The sequence below is a fragment of the Podarcis erhardii genome, assembly GCF_964252035.2.
Source record: "Podarcis erhardii genome assembly, chromosome: 3".
Lineage (NCBI taxonomy): Eukaryota > Metazoa > Chordata > Lepidosauria > Squamata > Lacertidae > Podarcis > Podarcis erhardii.
In genome coordinates, this window is record NC_138507.1 from 37,578,206 (window position 1) to 37,602,413 (window position 24,208).

The 24,208-nt window shown below is 39.6% G+C and overlaps 1 protein-coding gene and 1 long non-coding RNA gene across 5 annotated transcripts in view; one reads left to right on the forward strand and one right to left on the reverse strand.

Annotated features, from left to right (window-relative positions):
- The window catches only part of FAM135A (family with sequence similarity 135 member A), a 53,657-nt gene extending 40,659 nt beyond the window's left edge, over positions 1–12,998 (forward strand). For all 3 annotated transcript variants that reach the window (XM_081856770.1, XM_081856772.1, XM_081856771.1), the window contains 7 exons: positions 1,555–1,715; positions 3,830–3,921; positions 4,747–4,844; positions 7,751–7,902; positions 8,961–9,071; positions 9,490–9,603; positions 10,778–12,998. In XM_081856770.1, the coding sequence (XP_081712896.1) occupies positions 1,555–1,715; positions 3,830–3,921; positions 4,747–4,844; positions 7,751–7,902; positions 8,961–9,071; positions 9,490–9,603; positions 10,778–10,983 (934 nt within the window). In that variant the 3' untranslated portion in view covers positions 10,984–12,998. The remainder of the gene's footprint in view (positions 1–1,554; positions 1,716–3,829; positions 3,922–4,746; positions 4,845–7,750; positions 7,903–8,960; positions 9,072–9,489; positions 9,604–10,777) is intronic.
- Positions 12,761–24,053, reverse strand: LOC309339410. Of its 2 annotated transcripts, none has more exons than XR_014155315.1 (2): positions 23,696–24,053; positions 12,761–15,770 (listed from the first exon to the last, which is right to left on the reverse strand). It is a non-coding gene; the product is annotated as an uncharacterized lncRNA (long non-coding RNA). The 2 variants fall into 2 exon arrangements; XR_014155316.1 differs by having other exon boundaries at positions 12,761–15,811.
- Between the last annotated feature and the right edge of the window lie 155 nt (positions 24,054–24,208).

Here is a 24,208-nt window from a genome sequence, read left to right on the forward strand (position 1 = left end):
ATTCCAGGTTATTTCCACATTAAAATATATGAAAGTTTTGAGGTACGTGCATAATGACCAGGACTGTGATCCACCTGTGAAGGGTGAGGAAGATTATTTTGAACAGAGTTGAATTGAGCGGACTTGCTGCTAGAATGAAAGTATAATCCACCTTAGATATGTTTTTGACTTTTGTTTCATCACGAAATTTTTTTAAAAGCTCTAGCACACGGGTGTCAAACACAAGGCCCGCGGGCCGAATCCGGCCCGCCAGACCTCGTCATGTAGCCCATGTAGCCGCCGCTGGCCGCCAGCCTTCACCTTTTATTCTCACTTTTTTTTTTTTGACACAAGAAAGCCGCCTCTTCAGCGCATGCGTGGCAGCCTACAAGCCAGAGAACGTCTGCCCTCTAGCGGCACCGGCCGTTCTACACAGGAAACCTCCACTTTACATGCATTCAGGAAACCTCCACTTGTTTTTATATTGAGCGCATGCCATCCTGTGATGTGACAGATCCAACGGCTGCCTGAACAACCGGCCCTTTGAGGGTGACCAAACTGCTGATGCGGCCCCCCGATGAATTTGAGTTTGACACCCCTGCTCTAGCAGCACACTATACATACACACTGCAGCTTGCAATTCCATGTGGGAGGAAGATTCCCACTAATACCAATAGCAAGTGCAAGGGGTGGTCCAATTCTGGTTGGGACCATGGTAGGGACAAAAGGTTAAAGCCCCCATCTTGCCATGAGCAATCCATCTTCCCTGGTGCTGGCTATTTTTTTTTTTTTCTAAAACCCAACTGTGCAGTGCCAAACCATGTTACAACCTTCACAACTAGTTTGGCCCCCAACTTCAGCATTTTCAGTATGGGGTCCATTTCTGCTGAGATGGTTTGCTGGGTGTTGCTTTTGGTCGTGAATTGCATCCTGATTGCTAAATAAGACATGAATTGGAGCATCAGGAATTACTTTTAAATTCTAAGCAGCTTATTAAAGTCTCAGTCTCCTGGGTTATTCTGCAAGTGAAATAGTTGTCACAGCATAGCACAATACCAATACAACATGGTCACATGAAACGCTGCAAACCAAGATGGTTGTGCAAAGGTCTGCAGCCTTGTGCAGGTATTGATCTTTGCTGAATGTGACAGAGATATTGCCTGTGCTGCTTCTGGAATAGAAACGGCAGCTAGAGGATTCAAATTGAAGGTGGTATGGAGATTATCCCCTTTTTAAAGCATTTTTGCCATGAGGAATTATCTGTCACTCATGCTGTGAACTGCTGCGAGTGGTATGGTGTTGTAACTAATTGATTTTTCAGCATAGCAAATGGGATTGCAGTACCTTGCAAAGGGCTAGGCTGTAGCTATATTGCAAAAGCCGTATTTTGGGTGGGGAATGTGTTGGCCTTAAGTAATTTGGTGAGCACATACTCTCAAGGCTTTCTGATCAGAGATACTGGATTTGCAGTGGGCTATAATTTTAAATATAGATGAACAGCAAGTTAAACAAATCAAATGAATGTAACGTACTTGCATTTACCAAACTGAGTTAAATAAATTCTGCTTGTTTTAGATTCCTTCATGCTAAAGAGGAACTGAAACTACTTCAGCTCCCTGGATTTATGTATAGTGATGTTCCCAGACTGGCATCTTCAGTACCTTATTTCAGCACAGAAGAGGAGGAAAGTTCAGATGATGGCATTCATCTCATAGTTTGTGTTCATGGCCTAGATGGTATGTTCTAGCAGCTGATAATGGATTAGAAAATACTTTAGGTTTCCGATAAAGTTTTGGTTTAGATTGAGAATTTGCACTAAACCAGAAGTAGCCAATGTGATGCCAGCTGTTTTGGGCTACAGCTTGCATCATCCCATATAACCAATGGTCATGGATGATGGGAGTTGTAGTCCACCACATCTGGAGAGGTACCACACTGGCTACCCCTGCTTTAAATAATACTGAAGAAAAACAGGTTTATTTAAGCATAGGTATGCTACCTGTATCTCCCGGCCTCAGCAGGTAGCATTTATAGCTTTGTAGACCCAGTGTCTAGAGAACCATGTTCTTAACAAATCTTTGTGAAGGCCACTGTTGCAAGATACTATTAAACCTAGGTGATTTGTACATTTAGGAATAATGAAAACATGCTTTTAAAAGTTTTTTTTTTTTAAATCCCCTTTATGCCACAGGCTATCAGTGGCAGTCTTTGGGGTCTCACATTTCAGTGGTGCCCAATGTAATGCTAAAATTTGCTTTCCCACATCTCTCAAAGACCATTCTACAACATTATTGTAGCTCCCCCTGCACTCAGTGCGACCACATGGAAAGCCTTTAGCACAGCATGTTAAAACTAAAAGATTTTTTCTTAATTGAATTTGATAACATTTTGAGATGGCTTTTCCTACAACTCTCTGATCAGGCATAATTGAAAATGAGAAATGCAATGGGAAAAAGGAAGGAATGCACTTATTAATAAGAAATCACACAAGAATGATTTCACATGCAATTTAATATGCCTATTAAGTGACTTAATATTTTAAATGGAATAAGTTTAGAATCAGGCTCTGGTGACTAATGGAGTTGTCAACTTTTACTGGCTTTTGCTGCTTCTCTACCTGTAACAAATGGTTAGTTGAGTAACATAAGCAGGGGTCATCTTGTTTCTCAGGCCCCACAATCACACCATCAGATTTCTGCACATGGTATGATTGTTAAAGGTAATGGTTTTAAGTCATTTGGCAAGCTTAACCTTTAAAAGTTACAATGAGGGGGAGGAAATTTAGCAAATAAAGCATAGTCTCACAGTTGCTCCTAAATGTCCCTCCTTTTTCCTGAAAGCTGTCCTGTGCCTTCAAAGGCTGCCCATCAGAAATCCAGCTGCTGTGCACCTTAAAGATATCACCATGCCCCAAAAATGCTTTTCAAACAGTTTTGTCTTATCTCCTGTCATTCTTTTTTCCATCTCATTTACACCTAACTTCTAACGTCGTGACGTATTTGAAATGTAAACTCTGGTCTGTGAGGATCTTGTCTAGTAACAAAAAGGTTCTAAACTCCCAGGGGCTAAGACTAGTCAGAAACTGTTGACTTTTTAATATATAAACTAAAAGTATATTGCACAACTCAAGGGTAAAAGCACATACAGTGGTACCTTGGTTTAAGAACAGCTTAACAACTTGGATTAAGAACGCTGCAAACCTAGAAGTAGGTGTTTTGGTTTGTGAACTTTGCCTTGGAAGCGGAACATGTTGCACTTCCTTTTGAGTGTAAATTGAGTCCCCCGCTGCTATGGGAAAGCATGCCTTGGTTTAAGAATGCTTTGGTTTAAGAAGGGACTTCCGGAACAGATTAAGTTCATAAACCCAAGGTGCCACTGTACTAGACATTCCTGTTAACCTAAAACAAGCAGCAGATTTCCTGAAACATTCAGTACAAATGGCAGAATCTTTCTGGAAAAACAACCCAGTACAGTCAATGGAAGAAAAATGCACAGAACTTGTTAACATGGTGGAATCTCTCCACTTTTAACTTTTAACTCATTCAAAACAAGCAATTTCTTACCCTTTTTAACCCAAATTTGGCACAGACCATCCTCACACTGCCAAGATTGAAAGTAATCAGTTGAGCCATTATTCTAATATAACCCATGAAACCTGCTTCCCACTATATTCTATATTTGGAAGCAAAAACAATGTTTATATTGCAGTTAGCAGATCTTTGATTTTAGTGCAAGTCTCAAACCAAAAGAATACAATTGGCACTTGTACAATGTTACGCATAAGCATTTTAACTTAACATTTTTTGAAAGTAGGCATTTCAAACACCTGATCTTCACTTCTTTATTTTAGGTAATAGTGCAGACTTAAGACTAGTAAAGACTTACATTGAACTTGGCCTTCCTGGAAGCCGTATAGATTTTCTGATGTCTGAGAGAAATCAGGTATTTGCAAGTGCTGAAATGATTTATTGTTATTATTTCTAATGCAACACCCTATGGTTAGTTCATATAGACTGATTTATATCTAATTACTAATCTATTCGTAGGTTGCAAAGTTAACCTTGCAGCTGCCGCTACAATCCTGTACCTTTGAGTCCATCTCAATTAACTCAGTGGGACTTACTTATGAGTAGGCATGCATAAGATTGTACCATAGAAATAACTCTGTTTTTACTCTTCACAGAACATTCTGTGGTGTTCTGCTAGAGTTCTCTCACTGTATGCTAATAAGTGAAAATTTCATTGTGCTTGAGTGGTTTTGCTGTTAAAAGCTGTAGAACAGGCTTCCTCAACCTCGGCCCTCCAGATGTTTTGAGACTACAGTTCCCATCATCCCTGACCACTGGTCCTGCTAGCTAGGGATCATGGGAGTAGTAGGTCAAGAACATCTGGAGGGCCGAGGTTGAGGAAGCCTGCTGTAGAATTTGGAATTTTATTTTATAAAGCTTACTTTGCTGTTGCACATAGTCATACTTCTAAGATATTTTGCCTTAGTCTTGGAAACAGAGCCTCTTAAGGAAATAGTATAGTATAGTTTTACCTTTGTATATGAAACGTGGCTGTTTTGAGACATTTAAAGCAAACTATCCTCTGTGAGAAAACTATCCTCTGTACAAAAAGTAGCTCCCCCTCCAAAAAAAAAAATCTTTCATGGGATTACTCTTTATTATCTTTGATAGTTCTTATCTGTGATGTTAGAGCAAATGACTAAGAATTTGTTTTATCGCAAAATGACTTCATTTAGAACACTGAACTTTCCCCCCACAGAATGATACATTTGCTGATTTTGATTCAATGACAGATCGCCTTCTGGATGAAATAATACAATACATTCAAATTTACAGCCTAACAATTTCAAAAATCAGGTAATTGATCCATTTTGTGTTTTATTAGTTTTTCCGGAAAAGCCAGCTGCAACTTGTATCCATGATCTTGGGTTTTAAGTAAAGCACACATTTTGAAGAAACTACTAAGCTATATCTCCTCACACTTGATTCACGTATTACAGTTTTTTGTACATAAATTTAAGAATCAGAACATATACTGTTACATTCATGCACATCTCTCTCTTATAAATTGGAAAGCTGCGATTGCTCGTTTCCATGAGCAGAACTCTAACTGAAAAAATCTGCTCCAGTGCAGAAAGGCAACTCAGGATCTGAGCCATTGTTTTAAAATGCACCAAAAGCAGGAAACTAGCTGCAGCAGCTCTGGGAGATTTAGATGGCAACGTCCTAAAATAAGTACTGAAGTGAGTCAGTGAAACCCGGGCCATATAATACCATAATGCCATTATATAAATTTATGGTGATGCCATACTGAGAGAGTTCTAGTCACATGTCAAAAAGGATAATACTGCTGAAAAGGGGAAACTAAAATAATTAGAAGTATTGGAGCACCTATCCTTCAAAGGAAAAGCTTATTGTACTTCAATCTTTGTCAAGGGGTTTAGGATTAAGTGAGATATGTAGTAGAGTTCTGTTGTTACAAGAGGTGATGGAAATTTGAGGGAAATGTCCTGGTCCTTCGACCAATGAAGTCACTTAATGAAGTTTTTTGATAGTGGGTTCAGGAGACAGAATTGCACCTCAAAATACTGAATTTCACTATCGCATGAAATAGGCGTCTAATCTTTTTTAAAAAAAAAGAATTGAGAGAAATTCTTTGAAAATAGGTCTCTCACTCTCTTTAATATCAAATTCAAGTGGTGAGTCCAGACAGAAATGGAGCCAAAATGGGGCCACTGAGAAATATAATAATAATAATAATAATAATAATAATAATAATAATAATAATAATTTTTATTTATATCCCGCCCTCCCCAGCCGAAGCCGGGCTCAGGGCGGCCAACAACAACAAAACAGTACAAAAGTACAGCATAAACAACACTCTAAAATCATTCATTATAAAATTAATTAATTCAAGCCACTGGCAGCCATTGGGCCAGAGCTCCGCGAAGATTGCCGAGGGAGGGAGTCAGGCTGTGCCCTGGCCAAAGGCCTGGTGGAACAGCTCTGTCTTGCAGGCTCTGTGGAAAGATGTCAAGTCCCGCAGGGCCCTGGTCTCTTGTGACAGAGTGTTCCACCAGATCGGAGCCACAGCCGAAAAAGCCCTGGCTCTAGTTGAGGCCAGCCTAACTTCTCTGTGGCCTGGGACCTTCAAGATGTTTTTATTTGAAGACCGTAAGTTTCTCTGTGGGCATACCAGGAGAGGCGGTCCCGTAGGTACGAGGGTCCTAGGCCGTAAAAGAGAGGTATCAACATGCTTGAGGGAATCAAGAGGTTTGCAGAAGTGCAAAATATTTAAAATAAAAAAATTAAGAGGAGGAAAAACAACAACAAAATGAGAACACGCTCAGCCATCATCATGTAATATTAAGTATCAGAAAATAAACCAAAAACTGAGGTCTGGGCATGGAATGGAAATCATGAGCAAAGGTATGGCTGGGACCCTAAACAAGAGCACCCTTGCTTAAAATGTGAGGGTACATGTCAAAATCATTGTTTTATGTCCCATCTGCAAGTGGCTATTAGCCCTGATAGCTAATAATAGTACAGTACAGGCGTTTACTTCTTAGATCGATAGAGGCAAATTACATTATTTCCTAACCTCACTGTATTAACTCTCAAGTTTTCAGCGGAGAAATCACAACAAGGGAAAGCTGAAAAGGGTTCTGAGTACTTTGAAATCTGGGTACAAATTTATGGGGGAATGGGTAACAATAATAGATGAAATTCTGAACAAAAATAAGGAAAACATTTTGCTTAGGAACCAACACAGTCTGTTTGTGTTAACATCCAAGGAAATCATTACAAATTGCTATATCAATGGTATATGACTCCACACGGAATGAGTAAAAATTTCAGTGACCAAAAGTGTTTGAGACACAAATGCTTAAAGGCAGATACGGAACATATCTGGTGGACCTGTTGAATAATTAAAATCTTCTGGAGAGAGGTTATAAAGATAGTATCATTAATAACATTTTACGCTTTGTCATTGGACCCCCTAATAATTCTGTTAAGGTATTTAGATCCACAAATAAACCACAAAGATAGTAATAGTAGCCTGGTCGAATGGTTGTTGCACAGAAATTGAAAAATAGGTCACACTACCAGCAGTGAAAAAATGGTTTACAAAAACTGGGAAGGTAACCACAATGAACAAGCTAGTGGAATTGATCAGATTGAGAGAAGGAAGACAAGAAAGATAAATTCAGGATAAACTGAATCCTCTTACTGAATTTATGACAAATAAGTATAGCATAAATGTGGATGAATATAATAGTTTTTCTATGCGGTAAAATATTAAGTATAGCAATTATAATGCAAGTATTTATTATATGTATGTGTTTTTGCTGTCTTATGTTATTAGTGTGTGTGTGTGTGTATTTATATATTCATGAGATATAATAAAGTTTATGGCGACCCATGTTAACTTTTCATCTTAAGATTCCTCTGTATTGCAGCTACAAAGGAATGCGGCCAGATTTCAGTGCTGTTTGCATCTGTAATTTTACCTGCCTTCACATGATGTCAGGTGATTGGCAGGGGCCATGGCTTAGCCAAAATGGCCTTGAGAACCCAAAGGGGAGATGGGCTTAATAAGGCCTGCAGGCTGGATTCTCCTTACCACCGATTTAGAGGCATCTGCAGGAAATGTGTATTATTTGTTGCTGTTTATAGGTCATTGTTTGCACTAGTTTTCATTTGCAAACTTAAAAAATAAATAAATCACCCTCTCCCCCCCCCCCACTTCCTGTCTTCTACAGTTTTATTGGGCATTCGTTGGGTAACCTAATAATCCGTTCAGTGCTCACAAGACCTAGGTTTAGATTTTACCTCAGCAAACTTTACACCTTCCTGTCTCTGTCTGGACCACATCTTGGTACACTCTACAACAGCAGTGCTCTTGTTAATACAGGTAAAATAGTAAATTTGTTTCATGTTGAAAGTTCAATGGATGTTTGTGTGAATACATATGTTATGCTTGCCTCTCTCTCTCATGGAAATGAATGGGGAAGACAGGGTGAAATGCATCTTCTACAAACACCTGGATGTTTGGGATTTTAAAAAAGAGCTTGCCAGATAATTTTCAAAGAAGTTTTATATTTAAGCTCTTGGTATAAATTTAGCGGTTGGCGTTCAATAGTGATCTACAGGGTATAAGACCAAGAATCTTACTAGATAAGCAGGCATTGTTAATTTCAGAAATTAAAGTTCTTAAATGGAGTTCTTTAGCCCAGAGAACTATTTCAGTCCAAAAATGAAATGTTAATAAATTAGTGTTCTGACATGCCAATCAAAATTTCCTTTCTGTAATTGAAATGCCAACTCTACATAAGCAAGACTGTTCAGCGTACATGGGTAGAGAATCTGTATCTAGATAGAGCAGCCAGGATTAAACAATGATAGATGGCCTTCCCTTCTTTATATTTCTTAAAACAGGTCTTCTCATGAATATGAGAAGGGTTGTGCATATATATATATATATATATATATACACACACACACACACACTCCTTTCTCCAAATGATCAGAAGTGTGAACATTTGCATTTTCCATTTTAAACCCTGCATAGTAAATTCTCTTATAGATATGCCTCACATTATAAATATTATAAAATATTTTTAGAAGTGTTGAACAATAAACAACCCTAAGGTCAACAAACTGAATATTTTGAGATATATAAGGGAACCAAAATAATCCTGCAGGTCCAATGCAGGAATTTTTGTATGTATGTTTCTGTTTATAAAATTACTTTAACACCTTTCAGCTAATTCTTCCAGTGGACTGCTGTGTACACTGATAACACATTAAAAGGATGTGAATTGTGAAATGCATAGAACATCCTTGTGTTGATGTATGGAATGAACATAAATTGGGGGCTAGGTTACCAGTAACATATCACATTAAGTATTTGAGTAAATATTGTTATGATTCTGCTGTATATACTCACATGTACTGTGTATAAATATACAGGTCTCTGGTTTATGCAGAAGTGGAAAAAGTCAGGGTCTTTATTGCAGTTGACCTGTCGAGATCATTCAGACCCCCGGCAAACTTTCTTGTACAAACTTAGTAAAAAGGCAGGTAAGCAATATCGAAACCTTTAAGAATATTTTGTTGCTTTTAATTAGTAATGTACTTTGAATTATACATTAGTGTGATAACTTGAAACAACTTGGATAGTCATGACCATAAAAATGCTTTTTTCTTGTACCTATGCAATCACTGATTTTCAATTAAAGCAGGTGTTCTAAAGTTTGCCTATGTCTTCTAATAATGAGGTGTGATACCAGTCCTTTTAATGCAGTAATTTATGGCACTGATAGAAAGCTTGGAATCTCAAGTAGAAGAAAGTTCGTTTACATGCAACACCTGTTTTATGTTGTACCCCCAGGAAGCTCAGTGCTACTTTACCTACATTTTGGAATGAAAACTGTATGTGTTAGTTATACTGTATATTGCTTTAGATTTACCTTTTTTTTTTTTTTTTGTCTTCCCCCAGGTCTGCAGTATTTCAAAAACATAGTATTAGTAGGATCTCTACAAGATCGTTATGTCCCTTATCATTCTGCTCGTATTGAGATGTGTAAAACAGCTTTGAAGGATAAACAGACAGGTAATGGCCAGTACATAGACATCTGTCAAGCAATTTGGCATTTATTCCTTAGACAACATTGAAGAGAATATTCCTCCATGACTCAGTTTGCGTGGTTTGTTCAGCTTAAAAGCCCTGCTGCTTGTCTTTCCATTATACAGTGGTACCTCGGGTTAAGAACTTAATTTGTTCTGGAGGTCTGTTCTTAACCTGAAACTGTTCGTAACCTGAAACACCACTTTAGCTAATAGGGCCTCCCGCTGCTGCCACACCATTGCTGCATGATTTCTGTTCTCATCCTGAAGCAAAGTTCTTAACCCGAGGTACTATTTCTGGGTTAGCGGAGTCTGTAACCTGAAGCGTCTGTAACCTGAAGCGTCTGTAACCCGAGGTACCACTGTATAAGCCATTGTGGCATAATGGTTAGAGTGTTGGACTAGGACCTGGGAGAGCAGGGTTTGAATCCCCATTCAGCCATGAAATTTACTGGGTGACCTCGGGCCAGTCACCATCTCTTAGTCTACCCTACCTCACAGGATTGTTGTGTGGATGAAACGGGGGAGGGGGGGAGAGAGAGAGAACCATGTATACCACCTTGAGATCTTTGGAAGATAAAAGTGGTGTAGAAATGTAATACTGAAGTATGTCAGGTGTAGGCACATGACGTTTTTTTAACTGTGGCATCCTTTCCCAGCTGGTCCCTGCCAAATGTTTTGGACGCAAGTCCCATCATCATCAGCCAGCTTGACCAGTGTCCAGGGATGATGGGAAGTCCAAAAACATCTGCAGGAGACTGGATTCGAGTAAAGGCTGCTCTGTGGAATGCCCTCCCTAAAGGGCCAGTTGGCCCATCTGTTGCTCACAATTGTGTAAGATAGCCAAAACTTGGCTTTTTAATCATGCCTTTGGGCTAAACTCACTGGATTTTTTTTGTTCATTTGTTGCATGCATATACTGGCTTTTACAAGGCAGACAAGGTGGTTTACAGTTTTGAAATACTAAAAAAACACCTGTTGATATGCTGGGAGGAGGGTTTGCTCTGGGTGGCTGAGGTTTTGTGTTCATGGATTGTTTTACGCTGAAGTTTTTTTATTACTGCTGTTAGACATTCTGAGGGTTGTTTGATAGGAAGCAAGAATATGAAGGTTTCAGCAGAATAAATCAATAATGCAACTTTTTATTTTTAAATATACAGGACCAATATATGCTGAAATGATCCAGAATCTGCTTCTGCCTGTTCTTCAAAACAAGGAATGCAATTTGGTTCGTTATAATGTGCATTGTGCATTGCCAAACACAGCCGATTCCCTCATTGGAAGAGCTGCACACATTGCTGTTCTGGACTCGGACATATTTTTAGAAAAGTTTTTTCTTGTTGCTGCCCTAAAATATTTCCAGTAGGAATAAACACATTGTCACAGACTTGGCTATTACCTCATTAACAGATGAATCAAATAATGTGTGATATTAAACTGTAGCTGCTGCTGCATTTTAAGAGATATTTATACTTTTTTATATGGAAGGTAATTTATATCGTCCATGTGAGGAGCTTTTTTAACATCAACTTTACTTTCTAGGTAATGTGGCTGTGCAATATTTTTTTTTAATGTTCATTTCTACTTTTTTCTATTTTTCTTATTTTGGGTACCTAATTATTTCAGAACTGAGATTTAAGCACAGTATGTAAAGTTGGTGGATTTACCGGTTCTTAGACTGCAAAAGGTCAATGTTTTTAGGAGTCTTTGGATGCCAAACAAAGTCCAAATTTTAACAAGTCTAAGAAGGTATTAAATTTGGTTGTCCTGTTTGGGATTGGAGAAAGCTGAACTGGAAAAAGCAACTGTTGGCTGCTAAAATAGCTACAATAACTGTAGGTCTGTTCAAGACCACTCTTGAGTCGCCTGTTTGTTATATCACTGCATTCTAACTGTTTTCTACAGAATCATTACTGAACATGCTATGCCTGTAGAAACTACATTTTCTACTGATCTCAATAGCATGATGGTTTACATTTTCACCTTTACTACTGGAACTTTAGTTTTCATAAGCAAGCAGCAATTAAGGATTTTTGAATGTTGAAATGTGAGCTGCCTTCAAATGGAGTTTTGCAAAGTTTAATAAAATTGTTCTTCTGTCGGTTCAGTTCTTCAGTGAACCTTTTACACGGGACTTCCTTGTATGTACATTTTTAAAAAGCAAAGGTTATAAATTTCTGCAATACTTTTATGAATATAGATTTTTAAATATTAAGTTTTATTGATAACAAACTGCTGTAAATAGAAATCAGTTGCATCTTGAAACAGAACAAAATGATAAACTTTAGTGATACTGATAAATGTTTTTAATATACAGGAATGTTAAAGGTCTATTGAATTTTTATTGGTGCTGAACAGCATTGAGATCAATATTCTTCATTCTTTTTTACCTGTTTCACATGGTAATGCACTTAAAGGTGAAGAAAAGGGGTGAAATTCAGTAGCGCTGTGCTGCTCACATAGATCCAGTGGAAGCATCCATTGATGCAATAGGAGGAGGGATAATCCCCCTCCCTGTTGCAGCCCACCACCACCTTCTATGCTGTTCTGTGCAGCGTCTCAACCCTCTGAAACATTTTTCTTGGGGGAGGGGGCATACAGGAGGGTGCAGCAGGAAAGGGAATCCCCGCCCTTTCTTACATCGGCAGATGCCTCCTGTGGATCAAAAGTGATTTCATGAGTAAAATGGCAGCACTGGATTTTACCCAAGGTCTCATGTATTCGTTAACTGTAAGGAACAGATTTTCTGAAATTATAAATTTGTTGTATATCTAGTGCATGTTTATTTTTTAGCATTGTGGTATTGCATCTGGTGTTAATAAATTGAGCAAACTTCTAATAGATGCAGAGAGAAAGCAATGTTTTGCTTTTTTCAAAGTGCTGAGGAATATATATAGTTTCTAGTAAGCAAGGTCACAGTTTGTTGCTTATACTTAACATTGCAAACACCCCACTCAGCTTTTATATACCTTCAACTCTGTTGTTTTTGAATGGCTCTGTTGAAACTTTTGTTTTTCTGTGTCTTCAAACATTTGCAAAATGTCGAGCAGTGAATTGTTCTATAGTATTTGTTTCTAATTTTGTGGACTAATCTACAATTGTTAGCTGCACTTTTTATTTTATTTTTTATTTTTACAAGAGATGTCTTTTTAATAGACATTGCTGCTTGTTCATTTTCCTGTTGCACTAATAACCCAATCTCATGCATATTTCCTCAGAAGTGAATCGCACTGAGTTCAGAAGGAGTTACTCTTGAATTAGTGTGCATAGGAATGCACCATTATCTATTACCAGTTGTGATGGCTATGCGTACTTATGCATATTGATTCACAAAAATATATGGCTCCTTGTATGTGCATTAAATGAATGGTTCTAAGAGTGCATTTTTTCCATTGTTGGCTTCTTGGGAAGTAATGCACCACAATTCTCATGCTAAGTGTAGGCAACTTAGACTTAACCCTAAGATGATACTTAAGGGTGGGGGGGTGTCTGCTAGAAGCAGCAGGCTGTACATGAACGTGCTTGTGGATTCTCCATTCCCCTCTTCCACTTTTAGGTTTAATTTCTGGGACTTAATTTTTTCATACTGCTGTGTTCTGCACACGAGAAATCTCTTGAACCTCTGAGGTTGTGTTCAACTAAGACATAATCAGAAGTAGACATCATTGGACTCCGGTTAGTCACAGCTAACTATTAAGTTCATTGATTTCAGTGGGTCAGCTCTGAGTATGACCTAGATAGATACAACCCATTATTGGCTGATGCTCAACAACTTAGTACTGCACTGTGAACATTGTTTGTAGCAGCAGCTGCTGACAGGGAACCTGGCCTCCCAGCAGCAGCATTGTGGCTGTATGCCAGAGCAGGATGGTAGCAAGGGCAGTGCAGTGTAGGTGTACCTGTGGGAATGCCAGATTGACTCTGCTGGTGAACCTCATCACTGTCCCAGTATGTGGCAGAAATGCTGCTGCTGAGAGGCTGGGTCTGCATTGGTGCTGCTCCTGGTCTGTCATTGCAAATAGTACATTTACTAGTGCAGTGTGTGCAGCTGTAGTGGAAGATAGGATTCATTGCATGTTTGATCTTTTCTGTCTCTTTGTGATCTCTGTGGTTCGGAGTATTAGCAGGCATACAGCCATAATTTAATGTACAGTGGTACCTCGGGTTACATACGCTTCAGGTTACATACGCTTCAGGTTACAGACTCCGCTAACCCAGAAATAGTGCTTCAGGATAAGAACAGAAATCGGGCTCCGGCAGCGCGGCGGCAGCAGGAGGCCCCATTAGCTAAAGTAGTGCTTCAGGTTAAGAACGGACCTCCGGAACGAATTAAGTACTTAACCCGAGGTACCACTGTATTTGAAAGTAATATGGTGGTACTACTTCAAACGTTTGCATCCACATATATACACTTTTTACTTACCTTCACAACTCTGTAGTTCACTCTTATTCTCATTCTGTATATGGATGACTAAGGCAGAGATTCAACAGCAGGCCTTGGGCTGTGGTAGAAGATGCAAGCCCCAACATTTGTTCAGATTGGCCCTGATCAAACTCTAATTGTACATTGTTGTAAACAGATACAATCGGCAGTTTAGTGGGGGCTTGATAACATTGTGATCCAAGTATACATTAGTCCTTTGCCTGGATATTTCCCACTGGCTTGAGGCAGCTGCTTTTATTACAGAAGACAGAGTAACATGATCCCATTTTAATACCTTTGCTGAGTTTTAACAATATTGCTTTCTAGGATGCTCAAGCTGAGATTTTCTCCTATAAGAAAACCATGCTTGTAAAATTTAGTCTTTTTTTCTTCCTAAAAGCAGTAAATAATAAATAAGCTATCTCCATCACCATTTTGCTACTGATAGCAAAGTTGTTTACTGATACAAGAATACTTGTTTACTGATACTGTTAAGTCTGCTTTAGGCTGCTGTTTCCTTTTTCAGTTCATTTAAGAGTACAAAAGATACTACTAATGCATCTGCAGAGAAGGGTAGATTTACTTGACTATAAGGATCACTATCACATAGTTGCATTGTGGTCACAATTAATTTCTGTATGTGTTTAATTGTTCCATCTGTACCTTATCTAGCCCCAGTGTTATAGCTTGTTCTGCAATTCTTCCACTAGAGGTTTGCAGCCCAGCTATTTCCTTTCCACGTAGTATTATGCAACTATGTATAGCTAGAACTGGACCAAGGCCAGCAGGAAATAATGAGTCCATTGATTAAGAGTTTTCTGGCTTCTCATTTCACTTAAAAGGCTTGTGTTTCATTCTTTTTTGGCTGTAGCCATTCAAATGATGTACTGGCACCGTAATAACTGCCATTTAGTCTACTTTCTCTTTGGTGCCATTCACTCAAGAGAGAGAGAGAGCCACTCCTTGCAGTTATTTTCCTAGGACATTTTTATCTCATTGCCATCCCTTCCATCAATTCCATAATTAATTTCATTCTAATAGTAGGCAAAGTCCTAACTTCTGAGCACTGGGGTTGTTCCACAGTTCTAAGATCACAGTTTGTTGTTATAGTTATCCTTAAATGTGCAAGGGAAATGTTCACCACTTTTACCCTTCCTGAGGATGGTGGTGTGTCTTAAAAAGCAACTGCTTCATGTTGAAGTGGTTTTGAGTATTCCTCAATATTCACAGTATACAGATCCAAAATATTGATTGTAGAGACCAATAAAAGCAAACCTGTGTGCAACTCCACCTTTATACATGTACTCAGACCTACTATTGCAGAAACCTCCTCCTTTCAGCTGTGAGAATGATAGTATGATAGAATGATAGTATTCTTGCTAAATTATTGTCCCCACTATGTATAATTGTATTCCTCTGTTTTATTATGCTATTTCTGTCCCTTGTATGCTCCCTAGTCTGAGGATGCTCAGGAATCCCATCTATATTACTACCAAGATAAACAAGGAACATTACCATCTTAAAGTTGCCAACTGAACTGGGGCCAAAGGGAAAGGTCCCTGGCGCTAGGTATGCCTACCTGAGGGGAGCTTTCCACAACCAATAATCATGATTGAATGCTGAACTTGTAACTGCTCATCTCTTGGTCCCACTCTGTGGTTCTCAGGTGTTCTAGAGGTGGCAAAAGTCACCGCTTTTCTAGTGACCCTGGGGTTCTGCTCATTCACAAGCTGTAGAGTCGACGGAAGTAAACCGGTAACGTGACTTCTTACTGTGAATGTGAAATGAAAACCTGCAATAGTTTTTAAGATTCTGACACTTAGGATGTTAAAAAAGGGGTGAGATGTGAGCTTAGGTAAAAATGCTACAGTTTGTTTTTGACGGTCTTGCAAACGTCCAAAGTCACTCCAAAAAAGAAATTCAGAACAGCTCTCAGTACAGTGGTACTTCAGGTTACATACGCTTCAGGTTACACACTCTGCTAACCCAGAAATAGTGCTTCAGGTTAAGAACTTCCCTTCAGGATAAGAACAGAAATCGGGCTCCAGCAGTGCGGTTGCAGCAGGAGGCCCCATTAGCTAAAGTGGTCTTCAGGTTAAGAACAGTTTCAGATTAAGAACGGACATCCGGAACGAATTAAGTACTTAACCCGAGGTACCACTGTATCAGATTTGACTGGGTTGTGTTTTTTTAATGATGTAAAGTTTGGTTGTGCAAGTGTTTTCTCCCCAGTTAATATCTGTTGTATCAGGTGATGTAGATAATTACGTGTTGCCCCTTCACTTGTACTTAAACCCAACTCTTCTGTGGGCTCATGGAGGAAGCAGAAAGCATTAAGTCAAGAGTCCCGGTCAAACAGGGAGTATAAAAGATCTTGGACAGCTCTAGAGGACCCTGCTAAGGCAGCTACCTGAGATGTTGTCTTTTCAGGGAGCTAGAGCCAACTGAAGCCTATGTAGTCTGATTTGACCTACGCTGTCTTAGCTCCTGAGTTCTAAGATCTTCTTGCATCAGAAAGAGAAGAAACTACCTTGCAAGGTAAGAAGAACTTTAAATCCCTTTGTTTTTACTCCCCATTACAGCACTGAGGTCAGAGGAATGCCTTATTCCCTAGTACCACTGAGGGGAACAGAAATGCTTGAAACAAGACACATACACACACAGCCGGTTTTGTCTGACTGCCTGAGTGTGATCTGCTGAGTGTATTTGTGTCTGTCTTTGTGTATCAGTGTGTGTGGTCTGTGTATACGTGATGTGCCAGTATGCCTACCTTAGGCACGCAGCACTTGGAGGAGTAGCTGTCTGATAGGAGCGAGCCAGCAGTAAATCACACCCTGCACATTAGAGTTAACTCCTTATGAGCAAGAACAGAATCTGCACAGACCTAGCAGAGTGTCAGGCCTAATGAGCACAGGTACCATAGCTGTCAACTTTTCCCTTTTCTTGCGAGGAATCCTATCCAGAATAAGGGAATTTCCCTTTAAAAAAGGGAAACGTTGACAGCTATGACAGGTACTAATCCCCAATAGGTCTTCCCCATGGATCAGTTGACAAGACTAAAGGACCCCACCTCCCCACAGCCGTCTTATGTCTCCTATCCAGAATTTCCCCCCAAGCAATTGGAGACTGTCTGCATGCCTGTCTTTGCTCCTCCTGCTTCATGCCTCTTCTGGTTCTGGGAAACCAGTGGGGAGTGGAGCTTGTCACAGGAGGAGGGGGAGACACCGTTGACTCTTCACCAGCCTGACTCATCTCTGCCTCTTGGTCTCCCTCCCATTCACCTGCTTCAGCTTCTGCCTCTGATTCTGGACCTCTCTCTGCCACAGACTCTCCCAGCTCACTAAGCCCTGTTATACCTTCAGCTTCCAACACCTCTTCCCAGTCTTCTCCTTGTTGACCACTCCTTGTTGTCCCACCACCACTCCCCAGGCTCTAAGCCTTCTTCCCTTGGTTGATTCCCAGCTGGTTCCTCCCACCATTCCTCTGTTTCCAACCAGTCCATGACACACCTTTATTGTGGCCTTTGGGCTGACAAAAAGCCATTCCAGTACTCCCCCTTTAAATCATTCTATGGACATTTTTCTGACTAATTAAGCTACTATATATTTTGGAAAGTGACTTATCCATCTTTATCTGTTCTGTGTAAGTTTGGATGCCTCTCAGGATAACCATTGCCAAACTTGGCACAAAGGTGGCCAACATTTTCAGTCAAGATGGTATACTGAAATGTGACTTTGGTATGACTGTGCCCTAATTTGGGCATGACTGATCCAAACTACTCCAATTTGGATGCCACTGAAGATACTGTCTCTCTATTTGGCAGGGCATTGCCAAATTTGATGTGATGGGCCCAAGCTGTTTTAGATTTCCCCTATGCTTTCCTGTTGTGCCAAGTTTCATTTTTACAGTTTATGAAAAAATTGGGCACATAACTGCAAATAGTCATTAATCTGAACCAAGTAGCTATTTATTTGATGTAATATATTTGTTCTTTTGAAAAAAATTATGTATTTTTCACAGACTAATAAACTGAAACAAACTAATGGCCCCCTACTCCCTTCTCTGTCTGGAAAATACTCATTAGGTAAGAAGATGGAGAAGTGGGTTCTTGTCTATGCTGTGGTGATGAAGAGCGGAGTGAAGTGCAATAACACTAAGCAAGCCATTTTGTACTTCAGTAACCTTAATTTCTGTAGCTGTTACAAACACTTAAGTATATATGCCATTGAACAAGGAATGAATTTTTGGCCATTAAGTGCTGTCTTTTGCAGATCATATTACTTAACAATGCCAGTGGGATTCCTTTCTATCCTGAACAGCAAACCCCAGTAAATAATGCTTATGACTCAACATATTATATATAGCATCACAGATTGTTCTAGTTTGCCTTTGCTATGGCAATACATTTTATGGCACTAAAAAGCTCCAACGCTTAAGTTTAAGTTAATGAAGCTCATCTGTGTTAAAACTCTATATTCACATTTAACTTGGTGCCAGCTGGAGCTTAGGTTGAAAAATCTGAAATTTATTGCTTTAGCTAGTAATAAAAGTTGCTCATTTAAGTGCTGCCGGTCTAACAAACCAAAGAACTGAAAGTTTCTTCAGAAGTGGAATATTTCAGAAAGAGATATATTTGAAATTAGCAGGAGACCTTGAGCTAGTTTCTAATAGTATGTGGCTAGCTCACTCCACTAAAACTGCCTTATTTATTGGCAGTACAAGATTTACCGTATTTTTCGCTCTATAAGACGCACCAGACCACAAGACGCACCTAGTTTTTGGAGGAGGAAAACAAGAAAAAAATTATTCTGAATCTCAGAAGCCAGAACAGCAAGAGGGATCGCTGCGCAGTGAAAGCAGCAATCCCTCTTGCTGTTCTGGCTTCTGGGATAGCTGCGCAGCCTGCATTCACTCCATAAGACGCACACACATTTCCCCTTACTTTTTAGGAGGGAAAAAGTGAGTCTTATAGAGCAAAAAATACAGTAATTGCTTACAGAAACAACGGAGGTCAAAGACTGGAGTTATTTGGAAGTCAAACATGAGATAAGGCTCCCTTCTATTTTGAAGAACTAGGAAGGTGAGGTTGTGTCTCTTCAGCTCTCTTATTTGTGGATGAAAGTTTCTATTACGTTATTTTAATGTAACTATGGAAATGAGTGTATAATAAAAGCACAAATGAAAATCCATTTGGATCTCTGATTTGTAACTGACAGCCTGCTCCACAGGAAGATAACACCTTGGCTGTTTAAACGGGGTAATATGCTTGACACGTTGGCTAAATCAGAGTGTTTGGATTTAAGGTTCAGTGAAGTTAGAGAATGTGCAGTATAAATAATGGGACAAGTGATGGCAACCAGCCAGTAGTCTCCAGGCAACCAAGAGAAATGACTGGTGAAAAGTTGAGGGGAAGGCAGTGTTTTGGTGTGACTGAGGTAACAATACTGACGAGGAGAGAGGAGGGGCCCTGTGTAAAAGAATGAGGCAAAAGAGAAATGTGTCTGTGTGGGCGGCTGCCAAGAAGGTCCAGGTTTCAAAGAAACAAGCTTGATATATATTTTTAATATGGATTATTGCTTTTAATTGCTAGTTGCTCTTGATAATTCTTTGAGAATGAGGAGGGGAGTATAAATATTTCACTATTTATTTATTTATTTAACTAACTAACTAACTAACTAACAAACACAAGTGATAAGCATCTTGATAAATTCTGAGGAATCCTTGAGTGCTCTGAGAAAAGAAAATCCCTCCAGGGGTCAGGAGGGAAGGACTGATGGAAGAAGGATTCTGGTTGACCCAGAATAACCCCTCTTGTGGAGGAGCTCTAGAGTGTGTTTGTGTAGAGAGAATGTGTCGTATTAGTGAGCTGTATGAGACTGCAGCCGAGTGGTTTTAAGATTTTAATTTGTAAATTATGATGTTATGAGGGGGATTGGTTTAAACCTTGCTAAGTGTGGGGTTGTTGCTCTTTCCACTCTCTCCCCTGCTGTTCTCTGTGTATTTTTAGTAAACTCCAGTTTTTAATTTTGTCTGTATACATCAAGGTTATAGTGAGATTAATATAAGCTCAGAACTACCACAGAATCATGTTATTCTTGCCAGAATGGGCTGGTTGCGTGGGATAAAGAAGCACTATAAAAACTGAACTGTTTCTCAATTTCTTTCGCCAAGTGCTAATTAGTCACACTTCAGATGCGTAGGGAAGCTCAACATTTTAGGTTGTGCATTGTGTGACCTTTGCAATCCCAAACTGGTGAAAAGAAGAGGGAGAAAGCTAAAAGTAGAACACCACTGAAAGGAAAATATATCAGTATTGTATATTTTTTAAATGTAATTTGAAGATTACAAATCTTTTTTTGCAATTTAGTTGCAAAAGGGAGTTAAAATTAGATGAGCTATTAGATTAAGATATGTAAATCACTGGAAATTATGAACAAAGTACAACATTTTAGTTCAAAACTACAGTCTCTCTTTTTGGGGACTGTATGTTTCCCTCCCCTCCCCTATAAAATACACATTGATGCTTGTTTTGCAGAAGTCAGAATCTTTCCTCAGTGTAGTACGTCCATTGTTGAGACACTCCATCATTCAACTCTATCCCAAAGTGCAATATCAAAATACTAACTTAAGGAAGTTCACAGAAAGCTTTCTGTCTCTCCCACTGCAATCACCTGTGCCTCGACAAAGGGTCAGGGGACCTCCTGAACAGTGTGGGACAAGATACAAAAGGCTACTGGAAGAAGAGTTGCTCCAAATCGGGTGGAACCCGATTTGGGGCAACTCATCCCTCCATCAACAGTGCCCCATTAAAATACTAAATCAGATCATTTGTAAACAGGCTTTTTAGTGGGTAGGTGCATGTGGTTGCAGAAGGAAAGCATACAGGAAATGTTCATTTCATTTAAGTTTCTCTGGAAACCAAATCACTGCTTACAATGCTTTTAAAACCTCTGGAATGCAGTTGTGCTATTGGCTCTTCTATCTTGCAGGGATGATCAGTGACACTGGGGAAATTTGCTACCATGGCTAAGCATCTTTTTTTAAAATGGCACACCCTGGCCTACAATTCAGTACATGTGTCTTATTGGTTGCTGTTCCTACTCTTAATTAGAACAATAGCTAACAGTGTGGACATTACAATATGGAAGCACACAACCATTGCTCCTATTAACACCGTGTGTTGTGTGGAAGGAGATTAGAGAAAATTAAGGAAAAGCTGCAGGAGATATACCTAAACACTAAAGTCGACCATGAGTTAGCAAAGGAGATAGCCATGGCGACAACTACAATCAAGTGCCATTGCAAAGTCCATGCAGTGAGATTATTGAATATAAAAGACTCAGGTGTGTCCTCTAGCAGAAACCACTTGTTTTAATAAGTAGGCAGTAAGCAGATAACTGAGCTGCTTTCTGTTTTGTGTGTTGTGCTTTTGCATATGATTGAACCAACATTTGTGCAAGATTTGGTGTAAAGGAAATCAGAAGGAATTCTCTTTGTATATCCTCCCTGTTAAAATCAGAATGAAGGCTCAGTAAAGACCCAGCATAATCTAAGATCTGCATAAACTTTGTGCAAGCAAATTAGGGTGAATGCTCAAGGAGAAGGTTAGTGAAATCCTAGGACTGCAAAACAAGGAATGTGTCAGACCATAATACATGGCTGATAAACTGCATTTGATCATTTTCTGCAGGTTGTGTTGAATACTGCACCTACGATCAAACATCTGTAATTCATTTGGGAAATGTACACCACTCTGGTGAAAGGATTATAGATACATACTGTATGTAGTCTAAGAGTTAAAGTTAGAGAAAGAGGGGGGAAATGTTTGTCTGCATTCTGACTTCTAAGATACTTAGCAGGCATTAGAGCTTTGTTGGTAAAATACATCTCTGATGGCAGCACAAGAGTAAATGAGAGAGAAATTGCTGAGTTTTAGTTATGCCATTTAGATTAATGGTTTTGCAACTCTTGTTGTGACATGACCTGCTAAGTTTATAGCATTTTGTTGCAGTTACTCATTTTAGCAAGCAAATAACAATGCCCTGGTTAATACCGGGCTATTATTAGGAGTGCTGCATTAACAATAAAATGAAAACAGGGCTTCTAATCTAAATGATGGTGACATTTAAAGCATTTTCGTGTCAGCCCGGGAGAGAAAATGCCTTGACAAAACGTTTGTTTCAACACTTTCTGCTTCGGTAGTGTTTTATCTCCGTAAAATATAATCCTGCCATACTGCCTGTCAATTATACTCTTACCACAAAAAGCTTAGTAAATATATAATGCACACAGAATAGCTATAGGCAACTGTATCGGGCAGTAACTTACAGGGGCAAACAAGACAACCCTGTACAGAGTAATCCTATACACGAGAAGCTGGTGTAAAGCAAACTGGTGTAAAGTTACACCACATCCATCTTCTAAGTGTGGAAGAGGGAAAAACAAGCCTTTAAAATAGTGTTTTGAGTTACACCGCCTTTTTTGTGACTTAATTTACAGTGAGTTGCCACGTCACATGACAGAGATGAATAGGCTTCAGATAGGGTCTACACTAGCTAATGATCCACCAGGGTCAGATTAGCCAGCTGGGTCATGTCTGAGCTGGGATGGGGAGATATGCCAGCATATCTCTGGCTAAGCAGAGGATGAAGGAGTTACTGTATTTTTCCATGTATAAGACAATATTTCCTCCCAAATTTTTAAAGTCTGAAATTGGGGGTTGTCTTATACGCAGAATGTTGCAATTAAATATATAAATAAATACATGCCGCCATCCATATTCTCTCCCCCCAGCCTCCCCTCACTACATGTCAAACCCTGGTCTGGTACTCCTCCCTCCCAGCAGCCCTCACTCTGGACATTGTCCCTTCCACCTGGTTCCCACAGCCGCCCCCTGGCTACCCAAGACCCCCCATCCCCCCAGCACACTCACTCAGGAAGCTCTGGCAGTCGCAGCTCCTTGATCAGCGTCCGCATCTGCCGGCGCTCATGGAGTAAATACGGTACATACCGTAAATACTGAGACGAAAGTGCACCACAGAGGCGGGAGAGCTGGAGCTGCAGCTACAGTGAAGTTACACTGAGCTGACAGGAGCAGCTGCCATTACACAGCTTGCCTCGCTGTTTGATGTTTAAATATACAGTACTAAATATACCAGTGTTTTGAATATTTAATAAAATATCAAAGTTGTTTTGCTTGGTGTTTAAAATGTTTATTTCTTAATTTTGGGCTCAAAAAATAGCGGGCGTCTTATATGTGGGGGTGTCTTATACATGGAAAAATACAGTGAACAGGTATTGCCCAGCTCAGCTAGGAACCTCCTGAGTCAGCTGGAAATCTGCTGAATCCTAACCTGTTCATCCTGGTGGAGTTTGCTACAGGATTGATCCCAAAGTGAACGGACTTGTTTAATCATGCCTGAACCCTTCTCATCTCAATGAAAACGTTCCCTGGATACCAGGGAAGCGAAGGCACAGTAAAACTCTCACCATGGAGGTGGATGCAACAGATGACCAGCTCCCCATGTAATCGTACACTCAACAAGTTACAAACTTGATAAATTGTTCTGTATACACCCATACTATATGTATATACTATATTATATGTAGCAGGTTATAAAAACTGCAAACTAGCATAGCACACCTAAATAGTTACCTCTGTCATTTTTCACTACAACTTCTCAATCTGGGGGCCTCTGTTACGCCATCTATGCATTTAAGCAGGATTGGAATTTAAAGGAAAGAGGCATTCTTGGTGACTGCCAGCACCGTAACTTTGGAACCAAATACCTTCACCAAAGCCCGTGCATTTTCTGGAAATAGTGTAAGACCATTCGGATTGCTTTATGGTGGCCAGACATACGAATAAAGATGGTTAGGGCTAAATAATTCGCACATTGCTACTCATCCTGAGCCACTGATATGGATAAATGTATAATTTAATTTTGATTGTGACCCATCCCAGCTTTGCACAGTGCATTTGCTGCTACATATGTCTGATTACTATAATGGTGACCTCTACTTCTTTGCCACTATGATGTCATCTGCTTGGTCATAATGATTGTACATCATAAGTTAGATTCATTACACTGCCCTTGTTCAAGTAAATATGTAATTTCTTGATCTGCTTTGCCAGCACAGCAGTTTGTAGGATCTGATTGTAGGACAA